Genomic DNA, 21276 nt, shown 5'->3' with positions numbered 1-21276 from the left:
ATACTTGGATGAGCCAACATTGGATGTTGATATTACTAATGTATGGATGCTCTTGACTGGTGGAAGAGTAATAGTCAACGTTTCTCAGATTTGTCAATCATGGCTCGAGACTTGCTAAGCATCCCAATTACCACAGTTGCATCTGAATTTGCTTTCAGCATCGGTTCAAGGATTTTGAATAAGTATAAAAGTCGTCTATTGTCAAAATATGTTGAATTAATAATTTGTACTTGCAGTTGGAAGCATGAGTTTCGTGAATATGGTAACTTTTCTAATTTAAATTGTAACATAATATTTTCATAAACAATCTTTTATATTCTAACTTGTTTTTTCCAATTCCATTTCATATGTTATTTTAAGATGATGATGTTGATCAAGATGGAATAGTGGAGGAGAGTTCTTCTAAGGGTGCATCTAATAACCCTGAAAAGGAAATTATGAAGATTGAAGGTATTTTAATCATGCTTTGTGTAACCATTGTGTTTTTCTTTACATCTAGCCATATATTATAAATTTATAATGAATTATATTGGCTGCAGCAGGTTGCACAACAAATTGATGTGTTGTTTGAGCTTCAAGTTTTGCAATTTAAAGGACTATGTTTTGGACTTTGATCATTTCAAATGCTGATTTCCTTTTATTGTATTTTGATCATTTCCATATTCTGCTGCACATTTGGAGTATTTGAATATTTTGCTGCATATTTTCTGTATTTGAATATTCCTGTTGGACTTTGTGTTTTTTGGCTTTGTATCTAGTGCACATTTGGCTTTGGCTTTGTAATTTCCAGGTTTGAAATATCTTGGTGTGTATGACACCATTTGAAGTTTATAAGAAAACTCTAAAATCAGGACATGTTACGGTTTCCCCATAGAGATTTATGTATGAGAAATGGAGTGTTGTTTGATTTTATGGTCTAATATGTTTGAAGTTTATAAGAAAACTCTAAAATCAGGACATGTTACGGTTTTCCCACTGAGATTTATGTATGAGAAATGGAGTGTTGTTTGATTTTATGGTCTGATATGCGTACCAAACAATTATGTTTGGGTGTCATAATATTTTTATTTGGTATTCATTTTACTTATCATGTTCTGGTGCTTGTGGAAAAGTCATGGTCTACACTTCCTTTCTGCTTTCATACTGCTTAGGTACAGTCACAGGTGTGGATTATTAGGCATTCTTAATGCTGACAGATGGTGTAACCACATCATGTCTACATCAAAAATTAAAAAAATTAAAACTGACGAACCAGTCCACTAGCCCATAAGACCCCCAACCCGCAAACCAAGTTAAAGAATTCAATATGTTTTCGTTTAGTGGGCCAGTCTGACCCGACCAATTTAATACGGGCCAAAAACGGGCCGAGCTGAAACGACTGGGTCGGCCAGAATTGTCATCCCTAGTTTTATTCCAGTATAATTAGTCGTATAGTACCCAGTTTGGGGCTAGGGTGTCAAATAAGTACCCGGTTTAAAAAAAGTGTCAATTGCATCCCAACTTTTGAAAAAGTGCTTCAATTAGATCCCTTTTAGATAGAGTTGACTAACGCTGTCAGTCTGTGGTTTTTTTTAATTTTTTTTAATTTTTTTAAATTTTTTTTAATTTTTTAAATTTTTTTTTAATTTTTTGGAAAAAAAAATGTCACATGTCAAGTCTCTGTGTGTGACACGTGGCATTGCCAGTGCCATGTGGCATTGTCAGTGTCACATGTCAGTATCACTATCAGATGCCATTGTGTTGATTTTGATTTAGTCCCCATATATGTTTTTTTTGTTTCAATTTAGTACCTAAGTATGTGTATTTGAGTCAATTTTGTCCCAATTGTTTTTAATAATTAAAATCCATTTTTTTATAAAATTAAAAGTAATTAAGTATAAAAGTTTAACAAAAATTAAGTATTTGATATTTATATTAAAATTTAATGGTAAAAGTCATTTTATTAAGTCATTTTTAATAATAAAAAAAATTAGTATAACATTCAAACCAATAGAAATTTTGGTTTAAAATTAGTAAGAGACAAAATTGTTCTATTAAAAAAAAAATAACAAAACATGAGTACTTAATAAAAAAGTAATTAATAAAGTAATATGTTAAAAAGTCGTTTTTAATAAAAAATATTAGTATAACATTCATATAAATAATAAATTTGGTTTGAAATTGAGGGGAATAATATAAATATTAGTACTTAATTTTGTAAAAATATTTATACTTAATTATTTTTAATCTTATAAAAAATGGATTACAAAAATATTTTAATTATTAAAAAAAATTGGGATAAAATTGAATCAGATACACATACTTAGGTACTAAATTGAAACAAAAAGACATATATGGGGAGTAAATCGAAATCAACACAATGATATCTGATAGTGACATTGACACGTGGCATTGCAATGCTATGTGACATTGACAATGTCACGTCTCACACATAGGGACTTGACACGTGGCATTTTTATTTTTTTTTTTCAAAAAAATTTTAAAAAAATTTAAAAAAATTTAAAAAAAATCATAGACTTACACGTGGCACGTTGACTAACGGCGTTAGTCAACTCTGTCTGAAAGGGACCTAATTGAAGCACTTATTCAAAAGTTGGGATGCAATTGACACTTTTTTAAAACCGGGTACCTATCTGACACCCTAGCCCCAAATTGGGTACTATACGACTAATTATACCTTTTATTCCTCTAGGTCGCGCACGCTCACGAGTCAAGACTAGAGATGGCAAATAAAACCGTCCCTGTGGGTATTGCCCGAACCCGTCCCCATTTTGACGGGGAATCCCCGCATTTACTGGGTATGGGTATGGGTATGGGAAATATCCGACTTTTTCAGTTGGGTATGGGGATGGGTATGGGAATATACATATACCCGCCATAATATCCGTCCCCACCATATCTCCATTCTCGTTTAAATTATAAAAATATTCACAATTAATCAAGTAACCCCTTATATATATATATATATATATATATATATATATATATATATATATATATATATATATTATTTTTTTTTCTTTTCTATATTTTTTTCTTTTAATTATTTGGTTTGTCATGAAACTCATTCTCATCTCCAATATATTTTTTATCTTGTCATAACCTTTATGTAATTATGTTAAAATGATGTATGTTAATTAAAAAAAAGTTATGCCTCACATTTGAATATTTCTATTATTTTTTAATATTTTTATTTATCATAAATTTTCCTTTCACATGAGAATGTTTATACTCTCAATTTAAGGTAATATAAAAAAAATTATTTACTTATTATTATTATTATTAATTTTTGTTTAATTTGAAGAACTCTTTTGTTTCATTAAAATAATTTTCGTTATTTTTCAACCATTGAGTATATATGTTGATATTTGAAAAGTTTTCTTAGTTCTCTAAGATATTTTTCGTCTTATCATACCTTAATTATACATTTGATTTCCTTTGTGTGATTTTTTTCGATAGTCTCTCAAATTATTTCTAAAACACACATTTGTTAGTTTTTTAATATTTTTATTTATTGTTTTTATTTTCATCATGTAGAATAATATTTTGATATATTCTATCTAATTATTTTTTATTTTATAACTCATTATTAATCATACTGTAATTTTTTCACTTCAAATTATGTTTGAAGTGGTTAAGATTTTATATATATATATATATATATATATATATATATATATATATATATATATATATATATAATGATATTTAGGAATAGTATATGATAATTCACTACAAGCAAAACATGAAATGGTGACTGATTTAGTCAGTAACCCATATCAGTCACTATTTTTCGTCATTGGTGGTAGTAGTTGATTTATTGTCTGAATCAATGACTAAATTAGTGACCGATTCAATGATCGAATCGGTACTCGATTGAGTGACCAATTTAATTACTAATTTATTTGTAATTTAATGACAAATTTTTTGGTCACTAATGACATTTCTATTTAATTTTAACCACTTCAAACATAATGTAATAATTAGTTCTCTAATGTATTTTTCATCTTATCATACCTTAATTATACATTTGATTTTCATTGTGCGATTTCTTTCAATAGTCTCTCAAATTATTTCTAAAACACACATTTGTTAGTTTTTTAATATTTTTATTTATTGTTTATTTTCATCATGTAGAATAATATTTGAATATATTCTATCTAATTATTTGTTATTTTATAACTCATTATTAATCATACTGTAATTTTTTCACTTTAACTGTATAAATAACTTTTATTTACTACAATATAAAAATTTAATGTAATTGCTATGAATATTGTTTTGTCACTATCCAACATATATTGAAGTTCAAAAAATACAAAATCTATGTCAAAATTTTATTATTATGTTTATTATTTATTCTTTGTGTCATTTTTATCAAGTGATGTATTATAACTTTTATTAGTGTAGAAAAAAGAGATTCATTAGAATTTAAAAAATTGAAATAAACAAACATTTAAAATATATTTTAATTTGAATATTTGTTTTCCTTTTATACTTTTTTGAAATATTTTTTAATTTTATAAACTAAATTCATCAATGTTGTAGTTTGCAAATTTAATAAATAATTTGGTTCTCATGAAATTTTATTTGGTATTCTAATATAAAATGTGAACAATTATAATTTATTTCAAAGTATTTGATATGGAAGAAACAATCATTCTCCTAATATTGAATATTCGATAATATTATGTTTTCTTTACCGTAATTTTTTTTCTTTTATAAAAATTAATATTGAAGTAGTTAGAACACGGTACGGGTATGGCGATAATGATAAATTTGTTATGCGAGAATATGTATGGGATAGCGAAACCCGTCCCGCCCCATACTACCCCGCCCCGCTCCGTTGCCATCCCTGGTCAAGACACGTGGGAGGTTTTTCCTTCCGGTTAGTGTTCTCCCTAGAATTTCTGACCGATCCAACACAGAACCCCCGTGTTCTTCCGATCAACGAAGCCAAACCATAACCCTGAACTTTACCCAACAACCGTATCCGATCATGGCCTCCGGCGATGGCCATGATTCACGGCGCAAGCACCGCCGATCCTCTGCTCCGGAGGTCGCCGACAGATCCTCGAAGCGCCACCGCCACCGCCGCCGCCGCCGCCATGGAAGCAGAAAACACGGCGAAGAAAGTGAACGCGATTGCGAAACCGCCGATTGTGAAACTGCTCCGTTGGCTACTTCTCAGATTCTGCATTGTAGCTCTGGCACGAATCGTCGCGCCCCCGATGATGACGATGTCGAGGAGGGAGAAATTCTCGAAGAAGACGATGCCGACATCGCGAAGCTAGACGCTCGATCTGATGCTAAGCCTGCTGAAACTGGCGTGCCCGGAGATCGAGATGATCAATCCAATACCTCAAATCTGGTATATCGGATTCAAATTTTGTGAAATTTATTTATTTTAAGGCCATTGGATTCGTCATTGTGTTCTTTTCGCAAAACAATACCCTTATATATTAGGTATTTCAATTTATCTCTCTTTTCTCGTTGACCACAGAAAAGGAGAATTTGTCTTTACTTCTTTCTCATCATTTCTATCTCCTTCACCTTTATATTTTCTCTCTCCTTGGATCCATTACAGAGTTTCTGTAGGCGTTTTAGTGCAGAATGGTGGCTTTACAGATAATTAGTAAGAGACGTTACGTGTCTTCTATATTTAGTTTTGTTGATATAATGTGAACTTGCTATTTGTTCTTTGTTGATCAGTAGTCATTTCTTTCTTAGTTACTTATTTGAATTGTGCAGGGACATTTTGTCAGGGAGACTTTGTTGCATGCCGAAGATTTAAAAACTAGAACACGGTGTATTGTTGATGATAAATTTATTAGTCCTGAATGTGAAGATGAGGCGTGCCGAAGGAGTCACTTTGGCAGTGAAATACACGAAGATGGTACGGGCAATGGCCTTTTGGATGGGAAGGATGATGGAACTAGTACATATTCTATGGGCAATGGACTTTTGAAGAATAAATCTTCGGGAAGGGACATGCGGCATGGTGGGGAATATGAATGTTTTAAGGGAAATGAAACACATAACGGTTATTGTGATGACGAGGACGTAGAGTTGGAGGGACAGAATGTTGGTTACTATATAATCTCTTCCTCAGAAAGTGGAGGAGAGAAATATAGAAGATCAAGAAGGTCATGTTCTCGTGATAGATATAGAAGTCCATCAAGATCAAATGGTCGTGCCAAGGACGGGTCTCGTTCTGGAAGTATAGCAGAAAAACATGCTCATTCAAAGAGAAGGCACCCTGATGAACAGGGGGGGCTTTCATATTGTGGTAGACTGGAGACCTACTACGGCCTTGATGATGAAGGAATGATGGCAAGCAGATGGGAGAATAGGGATTTGGTGGACAAAAGAAGCGAACACAGAGCAAGTTATCATGTTGTGGAGGCTCGGGATAGGGGTAGGGATAGGAATAGGAGTAGGGACAAAGATGTTAAGAGAGACTTAAAGATGGAAAAAGAACAAGAGAGTTGGGTGTTTAGAAGGGAGAAAGAACATGAAAGGAGCCATGAGAGGCACAAAAGGAATGGAGAAGAAGAGAGGAGGCAGAGAGAGGATTATAGGGACAGGAGAAGAGAAAAGGAAGTAGATAGGAGCTGTGAGACAGTGTTTGAGAGGGATAGGAGAAGGGAAAAGGAAAGATATCGAAGTAGAGAGAGAACAAGGGGTGATGAGAGAGATAGGGAGCGGGAGACTGCTGAACATGATGATAAGGGTTGGGAAAGAGATAAAATTAAGGAGAGGGAGAAGCGAGAGGATAGAGGGAGGCGCACAGGCAGAGACACTTTGAATTGCATGGGTAAGTATCTGCCTCATGAAGATGATTATGATAGTCGTGATAGGCATAAAATGCAGACAAAACAAGAAGAAATAGAAGACCACCAAAAAAGTAAAAAGAACTCCTTGCCTGTAATGGTTTATGATGAAAACAAACTACAAAGGTATTTAAATATCTTTAAATAGAATATTGCATGCACTGTTTTTTTTTCTTTATTGATGGTATATTTTAATTTGTATTATTTTTATATCTGAATTAACTCAATTGTTTTCAGAAGGGAGGATGAACAAGATGAGTTAGATGAGAAGGTTACATTGCAATCACCTGATCAAGAAGAAGAACATTTCAATAGGGTTAAAGAAGAGAGTAGAAGGAGAAGGGAGGCAATCTTAGAGAAATACAAGAAGCAGCAGCAACAAGTGCAACAAAATACAGAAAACAAAATAAAAGGTTTTTGTTTTCTTTTCACCATATTTCGATTTTATTAACCGTCTTAATTATGATGACCTCTGAAAAAGTTGAAAATGTCTTTCTGTATTATGGATTGCAGCTTAGTAGTTAGTAGTTGCCTGTCTATTGCACTCCCGAAAAATATGATTTTCAACTCACTACTCCGTTTGTGTCATTATCAAGAAGGTTGCATCATATTTATCAAGAACGCCACTATTTTTAAATTAAAATTGTATAAATATATGTGGTATAACCTGTTCTCCTTTTAGATGCACATGTCAATTACAACATATGATTCTATAGTTGGGTCCTGAACCATGATATTCTCCCCTTGTTGGTTGAATTGAAAGGATCCTTGTCTTTTTTTGATACACAAACCCATTGCAAATGGTGTGGAATTTCATGGTTTTCCTTGTAATAATGTATATTTTTCTCTTACCTAGCTTTGAACCAAGGACTTAGTCCTTAACATTTAAGGAGAGCAATAGCCATTGATAGCATGGTAGTAATTATCGTACGATACACGATACGATTCTCCACCTCCACGATACAAATCGCTTGAAGACTTGTTTTTGCTCTCGTATCGTGTTCATATAGTATGATTTGATCTCTGAGTCACATGAACTGTTCCTAATCACCCCTATTCGTAGCTTGAATCGTAGCATCCATGGGCAGAAATGTTACTCGTGGTGGCACCTCTCACGGCGACAACTCTTGTTGTGGTGCCTCTCGCAATGGTGCCTCCCGCTGCCTCCCGCTGCCTCATGGTGCTATCCCTCCCAACGATGAGGGAGAAGAAGCTGATAGGCCTCTCGCTTCAATCTCTCCCAACAATGAGGGAGAAAAAGTTGATAGACCTCAGGACTGCAACACCCCTCAAGGTGGCTACTGGCGCCAATGACTGTCACGACATCAACATACCTTGCTGGCTCGTGTTCGGTTGTGGTAAGGGACAGACAACCCTAGGGCTTTTAGTGGGGTTGGATTTGGGACCCGTTTTTGATCTAAAATTTTAGCCCACCTTTTTTAGAAACATTTTAAAGCTCAATTAGTAAATGATGACTCCCTGTAAAACTACTAATGCACCCAAAAAAAAAAAAGGTGACTTTGGAAACTGTCACTGCACCCAAAAAATTTAAAAAGGTGACTCTGAAATTGTCACTGCACTGAAAACTGACATCTTTCTTCCTTATTCTCTTTGGGTCAAATGTTTATCATCCCATTTATTTTTTCTCCATTTAACAAAGGAGTTGGGTCATACAACCTAACCCAATCCAACTATTATAATATTTATTAACTTAATTTATCCACTATACAACCACTCTTTTTTAATGTGGTTGTTATTATTAATTACATCTTTACATCTTTGTATGTTAGCTTTTTTAAATGTTTATGAATCTTACAATTTAGATACGAAACGATTTGTGATACGAAAAATAATATCTCTGATACATTACATGTCTCTTTTGTGGCTGTTTCACTGTGTTTCGCATCCTAAATACACTATTTAGCAATCATCAGAGGCACGTTTCTTTGAAACCTGAGGGGCTAGTGAAAGACCTGTGATGATTTGGGTCTTAGGTCTTGTCACATTAAGGGTTAAAGGATAAAGTGCCTACAGACCTCTCAGCCAACAAGTCATTCAAGAAACCAACATAATGAGCCATTTTATAGAGGCAACACTATGTACTGGCCATTCATGAGGAAAATTAGTCATTGGAAAAATTTTAGCTTCTATTGTGGCTTGCGTTTGCTTATAATGATACCTGTGTACTTATTAGTTGCTCTTGAAAAATTTAATGGATTTATTTTTGGAAAAAATGAGGGCTTGTACGCCATAGAAAGGTTCCCGTTCATGCTGGTAAGCTTCTGTGTGGGAAATTAGTAGAAAGGTTTTGATAGGTTGTTATATTCACATTTGAAATCCCTTACTCCCACTTTTATTGGATGAAACAATGAAAGAAGTATTACAATTCGAAAGAATTTGTAACATTAAATGGAAGAGTCTAGTAGAACAGTTCTCAAGTGACTGCAACATCCCTACCTCCCAAATCACTCAATTCATGCTTACCTGCTCTTTTAGCTGTTCCTACTAAATTTGTCAACAATACAACAGTCCTCCCTTATCATTGGTTTAAACAATGGTTTCTTAGTAACATATATGAATATTGGCCATGCGAGTGATGAAAATGAGTGATGCTAGTGTCAGACCTGTTGTTTAATAAACTATTTATGATGTACCAATCAATTTTTGGTTTAATAGACAAGAACATAATTATAACGACTCTGATTGACTGAATATCGACAGAGACATAAGAACTCGTATGTTAGGCTAAATGACTTGTTTGTTTATTGTTATTCCATACACCCCATTCTTCCACTTTTAATAAGCTTTCTAATGCATACTTTTTTTAACTATTGTTGGACAAACAAACTTTAGAGATTCCTCCTACCGTTCCTGATGTTCTCAATGATGTGGAAGTGGAAACATTATTCTCAGTCAGGAAATCTCCTCTGGTAAATGGGGTCGTTGCTTCTAATATGATCTCTTGCTCTGGGGCCCTTGGAGAGGGTACACCAAAGGTTTGTGTTGAAATTATGTTTTATTTTAAAGAAAGGTCAGGGTACCTATTTGGATCTCACATTCATTTATAACATTTACAGAGTAAAGAAGCTGATGACGAATTTTGTGATGATATATTTGGTGAGACACCAACTGGAGCTCAGAAATCAGTAAGTGTTCTGTTAAATCTTTTTTCTAATTACTCAATTCAATAAGCTACTGAGCTGTCAGTAAATTGATTTTGTTTCTAATTGAGGACAACTTGTACACTTTGGGAAGTTGCTTATAGCAAACTCTCTCCTGTTTCATATGTCCTGTATCCTTTTTAACTGTTCTTTCTGTTAATTTCCCCTCACTCTATGTATATTATTTACTTTGAAATAATTCGTAGCTTATATCTCTATCTCCAAATTCAACCTAAGGCTGTAATAATTGTCATTCCATTAGGTGGCACTTGGTATAGTGGATCGTTCATTTCCAATTAAACTACTTTTCTGAGGATGATATTATCAGGAAGGAATAAGATTCCTGAAATTTTTTTAACATGTTTGGTTCTTATTTAATTTTTGTAGGAATAAGTTTTTTATGGTCACTGGAAAGGTTAATAACATTACATTTAATTATTATGTGAAGTTTTGCTCTCCTCAACGAAGGTGGGGAAATTTATTCACAACTGAACATTCCTCACAATTTTTATGTCCTGGAAATCAGTTATGTTAAGCCTTACAGTTATTGATCTACTGTTTATTTTTTTGTTTTTGTTTTTATTCTGGATTTTTCTTTTATGTGTATATTAAGATTTCCTTCCTTTCTTTGAAGGGTAAAGGAGAAGGTTTAAGAATTGAGAATGGTGGCCTACATGATAATTGGGATGATGCAGAGGGTTATTACAGTAAGTTACTTATTTGATTGTAACTTGCTGTTTTGATCATTCGTTTTTTATTGTTTCCTTTAGACTTGATTAGTTATTTTGTGCGCCTCTTCACTGTGTTCATTATTAATTGATTTTGACTACTTCTCCATCCACTGTATTTCTGCAAGTTCTTGAAATATGTGCTGTTTGGTTTAGGACATTTTCTTTTACTTTTTTGTTTATTATTTTCACTAGTAATTACAAAACGTTGTTTCCTTTTCACCTGGAGCAATTTTAGTTTAGTCATGGAGTGAAATATGTGGTTTGGAACTCAGCCTTATGTTTAATATTTGGCTTGAGTGTTTTTGTGTGCATCTTCAAATGACTTCTTTATCAAAGTATGTTATATATGGAATGATTCTTATGCTCTATACCCAATAATTTAATATTTTGGGATAGTTTTTTCGTGGCAATGTATTTACCTTTTTACCTTCATCTATTGGGGTATATCCTGTCAGTGTGACTGGAAAATCTCTTTGGGTCAAAACGTATCTGTTTTCCTGTTCAATATTACATTTTCATGCAATTGTGCAGGTTATCGATTTGGTGAAATACTTGATGGCCGGTATGAAGTCATTGCTGCTCATGGGAGAGGTGTCTTTTCAACAGTAGTCCGGGCAAAGAATCTTAAAAGTATTAGTGGTGAACCTGGAGAAGTTGCCATAAAAATAATTCGTAGTAATGACACAATGTGAGTGGCCTTGGTTTGTGTCTTCCCATTAAAATTTCTGCTTGTTGAATGTGTACCTTATACTCGCTGTTGTGTTTTGTGTTTCAAAAGGTACAAGGCTGGTATGGATGAATTGGTTATATTAAAGAAATTAGTAGGTACTGATCCAGATGATAAGCGTCATTGTGTTCGTTTCCTTTCTAGTTTCAAGTACAGGAATCACCTCTGTTTAGTTTTTGAATCTCTCCATATGAATCTGCGTGAGGTTTTAAAGAAGTTTGGTCGCAATATTGGCCTTAGGCTAACTGCAGTTAGAGTGTATGCTAAACAACTTTTTATTGCACTGAAGCATCTCCGGAACTGTGGTGTTCTCCATTGTGATATAAAACCAGATAATATGTTGGTATGGCAACAGATAATATTTCTTTTGTTAGATTGATTATTTTGAAAGTAATATTAAATTCTTTGGTTGTTCTGCTTCTTCTCAAGAAGAAATTTGCATCGTTTCTTATTTTATTTCTTCAACCTCCTATTTGGACCAGGTGAATGAGGCTAAAAATGTTTTGAAGCTTTGTGACTTTGGTAATGCCATGTTTGCTGGTAAAAATGAAGTTACGCCATATCTAGTGAGTCGCTTTTATCGTGCCCCTGAAATCAGTAAGTTTCTTTGCCGTACAAAATTGAATATTCCCAGTCTTAACCATTTTTGTCATTTTGAATATTTTATGGGTTTTAACTGTTGGTTCAAATATTTTCTATGCAGTATTTGGTTTAACCTATGATCATCCATTGGATATGTGGTCTGTAGGATGTTGTTTGTATGAGCTCTATACAGGGAAAGTTCTTTTTCCAGGTTCTACAAACAATGACATGCTACGGCTCCATATGGAACTGAAGGGCCTTTTTCCTAAAAAGATGCTTCGGAAGGTAACTTTTTTATTTTATTTTCTTTGTTTCTCATGTTTTGAGACCGAAGTGTGGAAATTAATTATTTTACTGTTTGGATACATCAGGTTTTTTTTTTCTTCCCCTTTTTCCTCTGTTGCCGCATTAATTGCTAATTTATCCTCTTATATGGTCTGTATATTTTGTGTTGTTAATGATATGTTGTTGCTCTTATAATCATGTATGCAGGGAGCATTTATTGAACAGCATTTTGATCAGGACCTGAATTTTCTTGCTACAGAGGAGGACCCTGTGACAAAAAAGGTGAGCTTCATTCTGCTAGTGGAATTTAATTTAATTTTTTGGTCTTTGTTTGAATGAATGAACAGAATTTTAAGAGTGTTATTAATGGATGTTTGTTTTATTGATTAGGCAATAAAGCGGATGATTCTCAACATAAAACCAAAAGATATTGGAACAATCATTACTGCCTCTCTAGGGGAGGATGCAAAGATGTTAGCCAATTTCAAGGATCTTCTCGAAAAGGTTTTTGTATTGGATCCAGACAAGAGGTTGACAGTCTCACAGGCATTGAATCACCCGTTCATCACTGGCAAGTGAACAATGTGCTGATTTTGACTACCAAAATGATGTTCACTGATTTCTGTACATAGTGTTTCAATTTATATTGAGATTCTAATTATTTGGCATTATTTATGTTCTCTGTACGGCCCAAGAGGTACCCAGCACAGTTGTTGGCCTTTGAGGTGAAAAAGCGTGATGTCTGGTCAGAGTGAACACTTCACTGGCAGTTCTTTCAGTGGAAAGTGCTCTTTCTATTGTAAGATAACACGCCAAAGGCGGTTTCTTCCTTCTTGTGTGGCCATTGTGAAATCTATCTCTAATAGTTTTACATAGTATAGTTGTTTGTACTTTGAACATTGCTTTTGCAATTAAGTCCATTGAAAGTTTATTATGAGAAATTCAATTTCACATTAATTGTAACTTTGTGGTTCTATGATGATCCTTTGCAGATGATATACACTGGTTTTCTTTCCTCCCCTTTTTCTTTTAGATCTGGTTCCATCATATTTTTGGTTACCAAATCTGCTTGAATTTTAGTGTTTCTAATTAAGTTTTTCGTTCAGGAGACCTTCCAATGGTTTGAGGCATTCCTCCCGTGGTTAGATGCTTAAAAGGCACCCAGTAGAAGGTACCTTGACTTGTTTATTGGGAGATTAATTTGAAGCAATAGTAATTTATGATATCCATTTGAATTTTTTCTCTCTTTCATTTCCAATAGCTGTGTATTATTTAGGGGAATAATTTGAGTTTAAATGATCTTTTTTCTGAGTCTCGAGGAAATTCAATGGTCTACTGAGCGTACTATTTTCTGTTTAAATCAAGGTAGCTTAGTTTGGGGAATGGGGGTTGTACCTTTTCCGTGTTTTACTTTTTTTTTGCCTTTTAAGTGTGTTGCTGTCATGGCTTGAATCAGGCTGTATATCGACATTTTATATGTTAAAATTATAGTTTATCTTTTCTTTCCATCATAAAATTTGATAATTTTCTTACACGCGATGTTAAATTTCCTTTATTACATGTGCTAATGAGCTATCATTGCATTTTATCCATGGCTGTCATCCGGGAGGCATTCCATTGGAGGTGTTTGGCTGTATTCTTGAAGCAAGCTCTAATCTGTGAGTAATTCGATTCAGAAACATTTTTGGGTTAAGCTTGTGGAATAGGATAAAGTTGACTCTACTATTTAACTAAAGCATCAAGATTGGTTTTTGCTTTTTTAGGTACTGTACTTTGGTCCTGCAATTTTTGTAAGTATGTTTGTAAGTTTAATTCCTTTCTCATCTTTCCCTGCATTGGTGGTCTCTTCATCCTGATACTTTTGATCACTTAGTTCTCATACACACAACCTACCAAATTTCTCTTAATAATTTCTAGATAATAGTTATTTCATTAAAGTTTTCAGCAGAGTTTCTTATTGTGAATGTTGGTATAAACAACAGTTAGAGTAGAGTTTCCATGGCTACTTTGATGCTTCTGACTTCTAATCGTGTTGTTTTTAGCTTTGCTTTTTCTGTGTTGTCATGAACCCCTAATGGTATTAACTTGCTGTCTGGTAAGGAACTTACTTTTATCTTGAAGCACGGGGAGGCGCATGTGAATTTGTTATTCACTTTATCGACAATGGATTACTTTTGGAAACTACTCTTTAATCATATTTCCCATAATTTACAATAAAATGTTTCTTAAAGAGAAATTATGCTCATATAGAGACACATTTCATTAATTTTCCCTGAATGCACATACTACTGTCTTTTCTTATTTTTTATATTTGGACAATACAGAAAATTTTAGCTTTTAGTATTTAAATAAATACCTGTTCAATTATATTTTAGGACTTCTAAAATTACAAACTACTACATACTACAATCACAACATTCTATTTTATTTAGTTAAAATAGCTACTCACCAATAACCATAACCATCAATATACAAAAATCAGTATCTAAGCGACTGTTCTCTTCCCCCTTTTCTTTTATGTGGAAATTCAACAAGTAGAATAAATACAAGTGCCTTGTCTAGCAGGTTATAATTAAAGAATATAACCCTAATTCAGAGCTTGGCCAATCGTGTTGTTCTTTTCAATACTGCATATAATGGTGATACGAATATAAGACAGTTATTTCTCTTGAGTAATTGTTTTGCTATGCATTGTTTTAATTTTATTAGTTGTTATATTCTTTGATTAGTGATGAAGTCCCAACAAGGTGCTAAAAGCAGAGCCTACAAAACAAACAAGCAAAGGAAAGTCAACACAACTAAATACAAAGAGAAATACTAAATAAAGTCAAAGAAGTTGGCGAGATAGAGGTCTCTCTTCTTGTTATGCTCCTAGTAATCCTCCTAGGAAGTGCCTCTATGTTCTCGTGAGTCATAGACTCATCAATTAGTATATTGAGTGTTCAGGATAATTGATCCTCTGCTTGGCATACTAAGGATCCTACTATTAATGATTGTTGGTTGGAATGGTTACATGATGGGGGTTAGCTCAGATGAAGGATGGGAAGTCCCTATAAGTGATAGGAATGTTAATTAAATACATGTAGCAAAATGAATGCTACTACAATCAAACTTAATACGTGATTAATGAATCTTATTTTTTTTTAATATTTGTGATTTCCTAAGAAAAATTATGCATAAATTAATGCTTTCAAAATATTAGACATACTAATTACAAAACTAGTATATCCCATTTTTTGAGGTACAAATGACAGATATTAAATTAAATTCTCAAATATATTATTTACGATAAGACCCCTATTAATATTTTCCTCCGAATCTGTATCCTTTTGATGTTTTGACATACTAACACTGAAAATAACATATTTCAAACCTTTGTGGAGACCCAGAAGAAACAAAAGGTGAGATACGAACCAAGTTAATGCTCATTCTAATCAACCCCGTGTCTTCCTCCTGAATAAAGGAATGAAGCAAGGGAAGTGGATTATCATGACACGGGGTAATTGTAAAATGTTTAGTTATTTTCGAGTATATTATTTCGGGGTTTAAAATTTTATTCACTGGAATGTCAACCTTAGAATGTTATATTCTCGTGTTAACTCTGAACTGTAAGGTTATAATATATATTATATTCCTTGGAATATAAGGTTATTTTCTATAACTTCCATTTAATTCCAATAATTTTGAATTTTATAAAATCTTTCTAGAACTATTGACATCTAAATTAGATTTTTTAATTACTAAGGAATAACGTTCTGGTTATTTAGTATTTTAGGAAATGTCATTCATATAATGCTATATTATATCTTGAAACAAACGCACCTTGGATTTTAGGAGATTGAGGACATAAAATTTTTTACTTTATTTTTGAAGACAATTAAAATCGTAGGTATCAATCTTCGATATCAATTCAAAAACTGCTATAGCGGGATGACTAATGTTTTAATTTTTTTTTTGTAGATATATAATTCATATGTATATAAGTTATACATATCATAACTCAAAAAATAGGAGTTTAAGAGAAGAAAGTGACAAGAATAGAGTAGCGGTGCTGAATTCAAAAATACATTAAACATAGAAGAGATAGATGCTTCATAAAGACCACTTGTGATGTGTTGCAGGGTTGTTCATTGTCGAACAGAGAAAGGGAGAAAAATTATAGCATAAAATAGGGTTAGGGTTTTTAAGCATTCTAAAAAGGGGAATTTAGCCCATATTCCTCTTAAAAAAACTCTCAAAACGGTTCACAGTTCTGAGCAGAAAGGTAAACACTGGATCATTTCTACAGCAAAAGCCCACCACACAAAATTGGCCTTGATGGCTATGGCATCACCACCAGGCTTCATGGTTACTTGGGCTGGCCAAAGAACCCCTGTGATCACCACTGTTGAGTATGGGATTAAAATTGTAAGTACAGGGTAAGCCATCCAATTTTGGCGGGCTGAACATTTATTCAACTTTTCATTATATAATTGGCATATTTTTATACTCATGGTCCTATACAATTATTTGATCTTAACAGTTCTATTGTCGTCCTATAGTGAGTCCACTGTACTCTTAATATTGTAAAATGCTACAATCTTGAGCAAGGTTTTAATGACCTTAGCAGTACAAGTTAAGATTGTAATGTCCTACAATACAATATGGTCAAGATTTAAATTAACTTAGTAGTATGTTATCTTTATTTTTATCATTAGGTCTTTGTTTTAAGAGAACAAAAGTGTATGTTGAGACTGAATGGTGTTGATAATTAGGTCTTTGTATTCAATCACCTCATTTTGTTCAGTTCGTCACACATTGTCAGGTGTATAATTTCAAATGTCTCATCTCTAGACAGGATCAATAGGTAACTCAGTAGATGCTAAAATTATTATTTTTTATCTGTTGGGCGTCGGGGGACACTTAAGATGATAGGTTGATTTCTTATGAGCCCATATTTTGGTAGTTTTGTATGCTGCAAGAAGGTATGTAGAGCTAAATTTTATGTGGAGATTTCCCCCCTCCCTTGTCGTAGCAATGGTGCCAACTGCCATAGTTCCTACGCCAATTTAAGCTAAAAGCCTGAAACGTAGTAGGCCAAAATATCATATCACCATCCAACATTACTAAAACAGAAATTTCTTCATGAAGGTCCAGATTGTGATTAGCCAAATCTAAGCATTATGATATTGATTTTTGCACTGAACGACAACTATTGTGGTTCTCACGCTCCAAGTACCTCTAGCTCTAGACTTTTATGTAGTTACAACCGGAAATAAGCAACAGTTTGAAGTCATTCTTTAAGAAATAAATAGTAGGAAGCTGAAGTCCTTGAAACTTTAAACTATACGATTTCTTCCAGATGACATTTGTCCTATTCGATGACACTATTATTCTTCTCTCCTAGATCAGCTATGACGAAAACTGAGACTTCTTCCTGAGGTCAATATTGTGTCTGCTCATACAGATTCGATAAAGACTGGGTTTACTTGTTGGGAGTAAGATATGTAATTAACTCTTTTTAATTTGTTTTTCTCTCTACCTGTACCATTTCCTGTAATACAAAGTTGAATCTTACCGTCAGCTGAGGCCTGACGAGAAGGATTAAGGTCTTTTCCATGAGGAACAACTTGAGTTGCTGAAGGCTTTAGTTTTTATTGACATCCTCGGAGAAGCCTATGTCGTGTCAAAGATTTCTCCTCAGTGAAATTGTCTAGAAGTTGTGATATTAATTTTTAATACTAGCTACACCCAAATACAGGAATGGGTTTCTGTATCTAGTTATCGAAATAGCAAAGGTGCATTTAAGTTGAATTATTTCATTGATCTTAGGGTTTATAGTTTATACACACACACACACTCACACACTCACAAAATGAAGGGTCTGCCATTAATGGGGAACTGCCCGCGTATCACCTACAATGGAATCGGTTATTAAAGTAGAGGAGAATAGAGGAACAAACAAGATCAATGAAAGTAAGGGGAGACAACCAGCACAGCATGTGATGCAGAGGAGAAAATTTACTTATGGTCTTCCGATGTTTCTCATGCTATGTACTTCTGGTTGTAGAAGGTTTTCACGTCCCTTTTCGTGTATCATGTTTACTGAGTTCAGTACTTCTTGATAACCACTATCTAAGTGGTTAACAACTTACAAATGGCTGCAGTAATCGTGAAAATTGATTGAGTATTCTAAAATACTAATTACTTTTTGGGTATTGATATGTAGAAGCAAGGAATAGAATATGAAGGCAACCTCTTTTCATATGCAAAGTTAAGGCTGTGTTGGAGGCTGTGGCAATGACTTTCCTGTGCCTAGCATGAATCTTTCGTTAGTTACATGTCACATTTTCTGATGTTATATTTCTGTCATTCCCTCTCTTAGCCATTAGCTTTTGGGGTTTATGGCTTCCAAATATGGTGATACTAAAGCACATGAACTTGTGCCATGCTGTTCCTGTGTTGGGTACCATTTATATATGCTTTACTTTTGGGATTTTATTTTAGTGGTTTCTTGATGAGTGTGTATGAATGAGAAAGATGTTTATTAGTAAATACAATATTTGTTTAAATTTCTTTAATAAAATTTACTTTGAATCTAATGTTTTTGGATTAGAATTTTTCTTTGTAATTTGGTTTTGTAATTTTTTTAAACTTGTGGGTTTTATTTTGTTGTAATTATAGGTGTCAATAGTAATTGTAAGTAGGTTGTAAGTGGGGCCTTTTAATACTCAATTACCATTACTATTTGTCATCATCTCTTTCAAGTGGTTTTTCCTGAGCTGCATGGGATGATTCTGTAGTCTCCATTACGAACTTCAGGGCATTCTGGTTTCTAGGGTAACCCATATTGCTATTGATTTAAATAATTAGATTCTCAAGGACCTCTAGTGAACTAATGTTGTAAACAGCTAGTTAAGATAAATAAAGGAGATTGTATTTAAGAGTAATTGAGAGAGCTTTGAAGTTTTTCTCATATTTTATATTGATAGAATCCTCATACTTGTATAGAGAAGATCAAAGATCAATCATAGATACAAAGATAGGTATGGTTAATAGGTAAAACATTTTCCTAATATAATTATTTCCTAATTATATTTAATGCCTATTCTAGCGCTTCTCAAGTTGGAAAATACAAATAGTTTGGAATGAATAAAATTAATTCGAAGTCCCGTTAAGAAGGGAATTGAAGGTATGATTATCAAGGTAAAAAAAATCACTTTAAACTTTTCCCTAATTACAATTTTAGTATAAAAGTTTTAATTTTGTTTGAACTTCGTTAATGATTAAATTAATTGAACACGTGTTTAGTTTTTAGTAATTGTTACATCTTTTTACTAATTGCATTAGTATTAATTTTTACTTTAAAAGTCACATGATAATTATTAAAGGTTAAACAATTACTTTAACTATTAATTGAGTTTAAATAAAATTAAAATTTTTATACTAAGAATAATTTTTTAAGGGTTAAATAAAATGTTTTAGTGTGAATTATTGACTAAAATTGTATTTTGTCCTTGAATAAATTTATGTACTAGTTTCATTCTTAGAATGAAAGAATGTACAACATTTCTGGTAAAAAATAACGTTAAGAGTCTTTTAATGTGACATCTAGAAAGGTTATATAGATTTATGAGTTCTCCTTTGCTTCTTAGACTTTGAATAAATCAACTGCAGTGATAGATCCCTAATTCAAAGCTTATTCACAATAAGGCAGAAAAAAAAAACACTATTTTAAGAAGTTTAAAGAAGAAAACACCATTCCTAAATAACAACATAAAGGAATGGATTTGAGAAGATCTCCCCAATAAAATGCAATAGAAAATATAGCCTCCCACATGAGTGTGCTAGTAAAGGAAACAACTAAAAACATTACCATACTCACAACAACAAAAATTAGGTTCAAATACTTGTCCCGTACCTCAGCTAAATTTCAACCAATATACATACAATAAAACTATTTTAAAAGATGTTAACAACATACAAAAAATGTTTTATGTCAGTTGCCAAATTAAACTAGCTAATAATCAGTATATCCATGATCTTCATGTTGTCGTCCATCCTGTTGTTGCTTATATCCATCTTCTTCTTGTTGCTCATCTCCACCATGTTCTTGCTGGTGGTTATTTTATTAATTTGTTGTTGCTCCTCACTATTATCAATTTGCGGTTGAAAAAATGTTTGATTTATCTCGACTACCTTTTCAGGAAGATATAGAATAAAGATATTAATAAATGTGTCAAATTTAGATAGCAATAGATGAATAGATGGCATATTTTTAATCTTTTAATCAAAGAGTTGATTTGTATGGTTCATAATAAATTTAAGAAACATACGAATGATATTATCTCATTTTTTTTATCCTGAAATTTTATATATTCAGATTAGGGAGGGTAAGGTGGTTTCATCTACATTGTTAATATTTTTAGAGAAAGTCAATTACATTTGCGTGAACATGTGGGTAATCTTTTGGCTTTTTTAGGGATGCAGACTTCTATTTATGTGAGTTTATGTGGATCATTCATGCTTTACAGCATGCTTGGAGAGAGGGATTTTAGAAGGTTTGGTTGAAGAGTGATTCTTCTTTTGTTTGTTGTGGTTCATTAGATTAACGAGTGATTTCGTGAAAGTCTTATAGGGAGATGACGTCGATGTTTGCATTTTTGTAAGCATTTATAGTCAAAGTTCCTCATGTTTTTCGTAAGAAAAATTCTTATGTTGATAAGTTAGTTAATGTGGCTTTCATTTATAAAGAACAATATAAGTCGGTGGTTTAACGTTTTACCTACATGTATCTATTTATATTTCTTTCTCATAATAGGTATTGTGAAGTTTTATTTTTATCATGGGTATGGTGTGGTCCCTTGAACCGTCCCAATCGCCTAGGCCTGACCCAAAGCCTAAAGTTGAATATGAAGATGGATAAATTGTCCATTGACCAACTCTAGCACATATGATTCCTTCTTTCAGCTTATTAG

General features: G+C 33.1%; 1 protein-coding gene across 17 annotated transcripts; it reads left to right on the top strand.

Moving 5' to 3' along the window:
* Positions 1-4863: 4863 nt before the first annotated feature.
* LOC114173334 (uncharacterized) lies at positions 4864-20542 on the top strand. Of its 17 annotated transcripts, XM_028057653.2 has the most exons (18): positions 4867-5371; positions 5752-6959; positions 7071-7246; positions 9687-9829; positions 9911-9979; positions 10629-10701; positions 11257-11413; positions 11504-11795; positions 11935-12049; positions 12156-12319; positions 12527-12601; positions 12710-12727; positions 12796-12890; positions 13017-13118; positions 13426-13490; positions 13929-13977; positions 14083-14109; positions 15049-15466. In XM_028057653.2, the coding sequence occupies exons 1-14, from the start codon at positions 5000-5002 to the stop codon at positions 13072-13074; spliced, it is 3015 nt and encodes a 1004-aa protein (XP_027913454.2). In that variant the 5' UTR covers positions 4867-4999; the 3' UTR covers positions 13075-13118; positions 13426-13490; positions 13929-13977; positions 14083-14109; positions 15049-15466. The 17 variants fall into 17 exon arrangements, with proteins under 17 accessions (XP_085525973.1, XP_027913454.2, XP_085525976.1 ...); XM_085669850.1 differs by having other exon boundaries at positions 14083-15466; XM_028057649.2 differs by lacking the exon at positions 15049-15466 and adding an exon at positions 18983-20542 and having other exon boundaries at positions 12710-13118.
* The last annotated feature ends 734 nt before the right edge of the window (positions 20543-21276 follow it).

Source organism: Vigna unguiculata, chromosome 2 (genome assembly GCF_037176805.1).
Source record: "Vigna unguiculata cultivar grain cowpea cultivar isolate G323 ecotype 2 chromosome 2, ASM3717680v1, whole genome shotgun sequence".
Classification (NCBI taxonomy): domain Eukaryota; kingdom Viridiplantae; phylum Streptophyta; class Magnoliopsida; order Fabales; family Fabaceae; genus Vigna; species Vigna unguiculata.
Note: the sequence above shows the minus strand (reverse complement) of the source record. Positions and strands in the feature narration are given on the sequence as shown.

Bases quoted from the DNA above. Each gene is read 5' to 3' on its own strand.
- LOC114173334 (XM_028057649.2), top strand. From the start codon at position 5,000: ATGGCCTCCGGCGATGGCCATGATTCACGGCGCAAGCACCGCCGATCC. The intron at 5,372-5,751 runs GTATATCGGATT...TGAATTGTGCAG, and splicing joins AATCCAATACCTCAAATCTG to GGACATTTTGTCAGGGAGAC. The intron at 10,702-11,256 runs GTAAGTTACTTA...GCAATTGTGCAG, and splicing joins TGATGCAGAGGGTTATTACA to GTTATCGATTTGGTGAAATA.